At 33.9% G+C, this 7103-nt stretch overlaps 2 protein-coding genes across 3 annotated transcripts in view; both read right to left on the bottom strand.

Annotated features, from left to right (window-relative positions):
• Window positions 1-4221, bottom strand: part of LOC109581252 (uncharacterized) — a 5084-nt gene extending 863 nt beyond the window's left edge. Inside the window, exons 1-4 of the mRNA XM_019995215.1 lie at window positions 3996-4221; window positions 3790-3939; window positions 3452-3745; window positions 27-2255 (exon numbers count right to left, since the gene is read on the bottom strand). Coding sequence (XP_019850774.1) covers window positions 27-2255; window positions 3452-3745; window positions 3790-3939; window positions 3996-4221 — 2899 coding nt within the window. The remainder of the gene's footprint in view (window positions 1-26; window positions 2256-3451; window positions 3746-3789; window positions 3940-3995) is intronic.
• A 305-nt stretch (window positions 4222-4526) lies between these two features.
• Window positions 4527-7097, bottom strand: LOC100633590 (heat shock factor 2-binding protein-like). 2 transcript variants are annotated; one of them, XM_003385721.2, is made up of 12 exons: window positions 6987-7097; window positions 6824-6940; window positions 6555-6681; window positions 6200-6321; window positions 6014-6145; window positions 5821-5953; window positions 5658-5769; window positions 5582-5596; window positions 5499-5528; window positions 5361-5434; window positions 4788-4936; window positions 4527-4678 (listed from the first exon to the last, which is right to left on the bottom strand). In XM_003385721.2, the coding sequence occupies exons 1-12, from the start codon at window positions 7026-7028 to the stop codon at window positions 4628-4630; spliced, it is 1104 nt and encodes a 367-aa protein (XP_003385769.1). In that variant the 5' UTR covers window positions 7029-7097; the 3' UTR covers window positions 4527-4627. The 2 variants fall into 2 exon arrangements, with proteins under 2 accessions (XP_003385769.1, XP_019850759.1); XM_019995200.1 differs by having other exon boundaries at window positions 5833-5953.
• Between the last annotated feature and the right edge of the window lie 6 nt (window positions 7098-7103).

The following is a 7103-nucleotide window of genomic DNA, read 5'->3' as shown; positions in this document are numbered from 1 at the left end:
CAAATGTATTGAAAGAAATGTTATACTTGTATTCTTACGTATTCCTTTAATGATAGTATTGAATATGTTTCTTTCATGAACATCAATTTTTTCTTGGATATCAGCATAACGAGATGGATTGTGTTGTTTATGATCAACATTGAATTCTTGTAGAGTTGCTTTTTCTGTTAAACATCTCTCAAGATCAGAACAACAGCAATGCTCCATATTATATTTTTGTATTTTTTCATTCATTTTCAAGTGCAGTATTTTTATTTGTGCGGAAAAACTAAGGATTTGTACAAGTACATCACATGTGTATAAAGAAGTACCTGATATTTCAATGTAGTACTCCTGAATATTTCTTAATTGTTGTATTGTGTTTTTGGTGAGTCCATAAAAATGTACATCTAGTCTTTTTGTGCTCAATATGCTGGTCAATACTGATAGTTCATCTTGATATAATGGCATGAGGTGAAGATGGTCCCAGGTAGTACTGCTGACATTAAGAAAATAGTTAAGACACAATACATCAAATAGTGAAAATTGTAATGCATGAAGACAAATTGATTGATCTCTAATGGATAGTGCTAATGTTTGGCATAGTTCTTTATTTTGTGATTCGTAAAGGAGATGAAGGAGGAGAATAGAAAAACAATCAACATAAGTAAGGAAGTTATCATGATGGATATGATCAACTATCGGATTAATATGGAAGTAGGACTGATATCGAGCATCAAATCCAAATAAACTTCTTGCTTTGCACTGTAAGTTAATTGATTTATTGAAGTATTGTTCATAATTCTCATGTGGACTAAGTTTGGTTAGGCCTGCCACAAACCTCAGACACATTCGAAAGTGGTCATTTTCCAAATGTGTGTGAAATATCTGTTCTGGGTTCGGTTGCTTATATATCCACCATGCTGCCAAAAACTCTTGAATACTTAAGTGAAGAAACTGATACTTTTTCTTCCTGTAATCTTTCAAAGTTGTTAATAGTCCAAAATAATTATTGCCCTTGGCTGCTGACATATTTTGTATCGAGGAAAATGTCATTACTGTGTTAGCCAGGTTACTGTAAGCAAAATAGCAAATTTGTTCAAAAGGTTTAACTAACTCTACTGGTAATGAACAAAGGCTGTCTAGGGCCTGTGGATCATCACCATCCTTTTCTCTTTGCCTGTTGATAGTTTGTAAAATAAAGTTCTCATACAGTTCAGTAAGTGTTGTTGGAAGTTGTCTTTCTGTATCATACACTAAAATGACGATTGAACAGATTAACGGTATAAAGCATAATGATTGGACATCACTTTGTACTTTAAGTTCATTAATTAGCTTCACTGCTAGTTTTGACTCCTCACTGCTATCAGTACTTTTGACTTTGAAAAAAACAGATTTTTCATATTCAAATCGGAAAAATTTACCATGATCAATATTTTCTGCAATGAGTTCTTGTGCTAATTTTTCATCTTTTTGAAGTGTTTGTATAATTACTTTTGCTATTTCATCCTTAGAAAATCCAATTACATGAACATGTTTATTGAAAAAAGACATTTTTATAAGTGAAGTGGAGGCATAGCTACGAGAGGTAACAATTACTGAACATTGGTCTAACTGTTCCCTACGAATAATACTAGCAGCTAATGAAGAGTGTCTGTGGTTTTCACTTAATTCATCCCAACCATCAAAAATTATCAACATCCCTTCTCCATTACACCCCTTAAACAAATCAACTATCTCAGGAACATTATGACGTTGAGGCACAAATAGGTCTTCTAATGTTTTAGCTTTGGCCATCTTTTCATCTCTCAAAGGACAATAAAGTACCAAGTCATAATGCGGAATAAGTTCTCCATCAGACCACATATGTAGAAGTTTACGACAGAGTGTTGTCTTTCCAATGCCAGGAGGACCATCTATTAGAACTATAAGAGATGTTATACAATCCATTATTGTAGGTTTTAGAATATCCTTAATATCAACTTTTTCATTTCCAGCGAAATGACATGCTTCATCTACTTGTCCTCGTAGCAAGTACAAATCTGATGACTCTTTTTGCTGAGTGAATGTGTCTTTTTGAGGAACAGAATCATCTTGATGAAAAGTTGAGTTATCTTTTTGCTGTATAAGCGCTAGTCTTCCAAAAACATCATCATTTCCAACTTTTGGTGGCCAATCTGTACCAATAATACTTAGTTTTTTGTAGCGGCGTTGTTTTAAAATATCAGCATATTCTTTAACACAATCAGGGTATGGTTCAATTTTATCAGACTGACCTATCAATAACAAATAATAATACAAGCGCTATAATAGTACATTCATATTGCACTAGAAGAATGTTAAAACATTAAGGGGCTCTGCCCCCTAGCCATGCAATCATCATAAAGATTAGTTTATTTAACTTGAATAATAGTTAGACGACCCTATGGTCAATCTGTACAGGTGGTGCACTTCATCACCAAGGGCTTCACCAAAAAATTATAAATCTAAATTTTAACAAATTATATTTTTTATTATGCATGAAATTAATTTTTGCCAAAAATCAAGAAATTGAAATTATTGCCAGCATGGGTTAAGCGTTAAGCCATTTAAATAAAACAATTGATCTATTGTGGAGAAATAACATGACATTTTAGATAATTATACCCTACATACAATTGCATATAATTATATTAGCCTTGAGTGGATAGCAAATTTACTCCCCAAAAATTTATCGTGGACAATATTTACACCCTCAATTAAAGGGATACTGTCGCTGTGTACGAATATCCATGCACTTTTTGTAAAATTGATGACGAAATATAATTTTTGGGGACCAAAAATCATATTTCGTCAAAGAAAAATGGCAGAACTTATGCAGAGGCTTTGAGCGTTTATAATTGACATGCAGAAGAACAGAGAGAAAGTCCTGCTAGGTTAAGAAGTCAGATAAAGGCCAGAGAAGAGCTCAGAAAGATATGGACTCTAGCAAACACAGCCTACACGGTCAAACTCACCCGTCAAAAAGACACTAGCCTTTTAAGGATGGCAAACTTGATGAAGAAAATGCAGTTAAGTGCTTACCTCTGAATTTGGTTGAGATAAACATAAAGCATCATTTGTTGAAGTATCAGAGCTCCAGAAGCAAGAATCAGAGCAAAAACTGTTCCTATATTACAAGATATAAACCCGCAGCCATTTTTTTGTTTATAAACTTTCCGTGTACTAGCTCTTCCGTAATCTGCGCCAGTATCCCTTTAAAATATAATCCCTAAAATCATGGTTCAAGTGAGCTTTATTTAATTACACCTTTTTTCAACTCAATACAATCACAATCCAATAAGTCCAGGACATTTATATTTTCCTCAGAAAACATAAATTAGGCCTAAATTACCCTAATGGCCAGCATGTACTTTATACATGATATAAATTGCAAGGCTCTTCATGATTATAATTTTGTTCATTATAGCAAATATCTAGTTTACATACCTACCTAAGATAGAATTGACCAGATCTGTTAGTGCCCGATTCCCTTGGTTCCTTAATGCATTAAACACATCAGTTAAATACCGATTTGGATCAGAATAGGCCTCCAATTGTTTTTCAATGGCAATCACCAGTATGCTAGCTCTATTATAAGGTGTAAATGATGGTAAATGAACTTCTTCTTTAGTTTCCTGTGGTATTAGCTCTTTAGCATACAGTGCATTTGTCACTTTAAGAAGTGTGGTAGAAATTGCATTAACAAGATTTTGAGAGCATATCCTTAATGTTTCCTTAGGGTCACCTATAATTATAGTTAAAATAAATTGAAGTGATTCATATACATACCTGTTAAAGGACCAGGATTGAGTTCAATATCTCCAGACAAGAACAGAAGTAGACGGACAATCAGATACAGAAAAATACAAACTAAAATGGAAGCCCTTCCTCCAGCCAAGACAAGACAAATGTGTGCTGAGGAGCAACGAGCAATAATGCCTAATTAATACAGATATTGATAATTAGTATTATTACAACATTATAGAGCTACCAACCTGGAAAAAGTAAAAATGCTAGATCTACATTACTCAGGAAGCCGAGAATAGCTGAACTAATGTAGACCAAAGCGGCAATCAGATACAAAGATATAACACTGCTGGACTTGTCTCTAGCCACAGTTTTACACAAACTTGGATGGTGAAATTGAGTTGACCTAGAAGCAGCAGTCTTACAGCTATTCCACAGGCCAATACAGGCTCTCCATTGGGAAAGATCAACCATTTTTTGAAAAGGGGCAGAACTTCAGAAATAAATACATCACGTGATTTGATGTCCTTGCATCTTGCGGTTAAGCCTTTGATGATTTGATGTGGTCAACTTCATGCAACATATTGCACAGCCACTGGAAACAAAGTTGCATAGTGGGTGCCCACCTTAAGCGTTGGTAAGAGTGTTATGCACTCTTGTTTGTTGTTTCTAGAGAAGTCTTGAGACAGTCTCTCTCTCTCTGTGTTACACAACAATGTATCATGCTGCAAGCCTGCAACACCTCAGTGCATCTTTTTAATTGTAACAGATATTAGTATTATTCATCAGTTGTAACAGATAATGTACATGACTTTTGGTGACTTATTATCAATATTAGTAGAAATAGTTATCAACTTATACAATAATGCAGAATGTATTGTCATTGGAGCCTTTGAATATCCACCATCAATTCACAAGCCACTTGCTTAAACTACATAGTATGAGAGAGGGTGACAAAACAATGAAAGAGAAAGAGGGATCATGTGAGAGGAAGCAAGGAAAGAAAAACAAATAAAAATGCCAATATCATAATAAAATACCTCTTCACTTTTAGAAGAAGCAAATTCTTGTAGGAGCTCAGGAGTAACTGATTCCATTACTTGTTGCATTAGTGCTGGAGTCAATGGCTCAAGGATAAGTGACTGTACCAACTGGAGACAATACAATGACACTGTACTGCAAACATCCTCTAACAATAATTAAAAAATAATAATGATGATTTAAAAAATAATACACAGTAATTTTAGAAACAAGATATAGCCACGCCTGACTAGGGCAGATCTAGAAAAGATTTATGAAAATTAATAAAATCCTAAACTCGCATAATCCCAGGAATAAAGGCATATGCCAGAACAGCAACATACCGTACAAGATGATTTATTGGCGGGGAATTAATATTGGCAATTGGTGGTTCTATGAAGAAATCGCCAATATAAAATCAGCCATTTTGTTTCAATCTGAGCATGCTCAATGGCACGTGGCACAAAATCGTCAATATAAAATTCGCCAATTTCTTTCCACAGGCAAATTCGCCAAATATTACTCCCACCAATAAATCATCTTGTATGGCATGATACAATGTACATGCAAAGATATTAAAAGTATTCTATTACCTTTAGCTAGCCACATTAATATTCTCAGTAGATCAGGTTCAGATCTTAATAATGTTAGTCCTTTTTGATTAATACTATAAAAATTAGTATGTTATACAGAAACTTTATACCGGTATCTATTATTAAATTATTAGGTACCTAATGTTATAGAGGAGCATAAGAATGAGACTATAGATAAAAAAGACCATTAAGCTAATATAAATTAACATTTTAAAACTAACCTCTTAATTTTAGCACTACAAGTGAGACATAAAAATAATACAAAATAATCATAGCAATAATTATTTTAAGGTTTACCATCCTTGAGAGAGGGGAGCTGTAGCCAGTACTGAGCACATGTTTTTCAACAGTTCCTGTCCTTCAGGACAAGATGACAAATATTCTCTTCCATAAGCAGATGCTGCAATATCTAAAATTATAATTACAGTATTAAATATAAATACTTTTAGGCAGAACTAACTGGTAACAGTACCACAAAGGGAGATGACAAACTGAGATTCTTGACTGGACTCGCTAGGTAAGTCACTATTATAAGTTGATAGATAGCTGTGCAGTGTGGCTGATACCAATTGTAGAAAATCATTAACTCTAGACTAGAAAAAGAGATCATAATAAAAAGGTGCATAAGAGCTACACAATATTAGTATTCTTACTCCAGAGAGTAAATTCTGTATACAGTCTTCATTCTGAGATGTCCTCCATAGCATTGTACCACAGACACAACCCAATGAAGAGCAATAATTGACTTGCTGCTGTAACTGATCCTTCACTTCATTCAAAGAACACTGGACATTAAAAATAGGATTCTTAAAATTATAATATTGCTCTGCTCTCATTACCTTAAGTTCAAAGTTTTCTTGTTTCTCTTGCTCATAGTCAACAAGATAACCTTCAGCTTTCTGTTCTACATTATTCTTCTCAACTGCTAGTGTGTCTGCTTGCTGTCTCAATGAAACTAATTCTGAACATAAACAGATGTACATGTACAACTAAATGTATTTCTATTTTCAATTAGTTATGTATGCTAGTGTTATAAAAATACAAATGATATGCATGACCAAAATCAGCTCAAGGCCTCAAACTTTAGACACAGCATAAGAACACTGATACATACAGAAATAAGAGTATTATAAACCAAAGAACAATAACTCATAATTTTACTACACTACAACCCTGAATCAAAAATCGATTCACCTTTTTCTGTTTGAGTGAGCTGAGGTAGTATTGATAAAGATGGAGTGAGTATGTTTGGTATGAAATCTTTCATCTTCATGACTTCACTTTTAATGGATTCTAAATCACACTGCCTTACTATTGTATACTAAATCAATAAAAAAATGTTAGTTATAAACTTATACTGTTGACACTGCAGTGCCAGCCTGTAGCTCATGCAACTTGAAACAAGCACACCATTTGGTTCGTTACAAACTTTTGTTATCATTTGCAATACAAATTAGTGGCACCTGTTTAAATAGATGAGGTTCTACAAAGAGAGGAGCTTGATCTTCTTCATTAATAAATTCTTTCACGTCTTTCATAAGTACTGTCACTTCATCTTGAAGGCTTTTGCAAAGACTAACCTATTGATAACAATTCTATATCATATATGATTAATTTCAGCCTTACAGCTTTCAATAACAAGACCCTTTCTTCATCCACCTGCTGCATTTCTCTTTGACCTCTTCCAAGCACGTGTTTTGAGTTTACGGAGAAATACAGAAAGTACAGTACAAAAAATTGTGG

This window comes from Amphimedon queenslandica, unplaced genomic scaffold (genome assembly GCF_000090795.2).
Source record: "Amphimedon queenslandica unplaced genomic scaffold, v1.1 AMPQUscaffold_13452, whole genome shotgun sequence".
Taxonomy (NCBI): domain Eukaryota; kingdom Metazoa; phylum Porifera; class Demospongiae; order Haplosclerida; family Niphatidae; genus Amphimedon; species Amphimedon queenslandica.
Note: the sequence above shows the minus strand (reverse complement) of the source record. Positions and strands in the feature narration are given on the sequence as shown.

Bases quoted from the DNA above. Each gene is read 5' to 3' on its own strand.
- LOC100633590 (XM_003385721.2), bottom strand. From the start codon at position 7,028: ATGCAGCAGGTGGATGAAGAAAGGGTCTTGTTATTGAAAGCT. The intron at 5,770-5,820 runs GTTAGTTCTGCC...TTATAATTTTAG, and splicing joins CCTTTGTGGTACTGTTACCA to ATATTGCAGCATCTGCTTAT. The intron at 4,679-4,787 runs GTATTTTATTAT...CATACTATGTAG, and splicing joins CTTCTTCTAAAAGTGAAGAG to TTTAAGCAAGTGGCTTGTGA.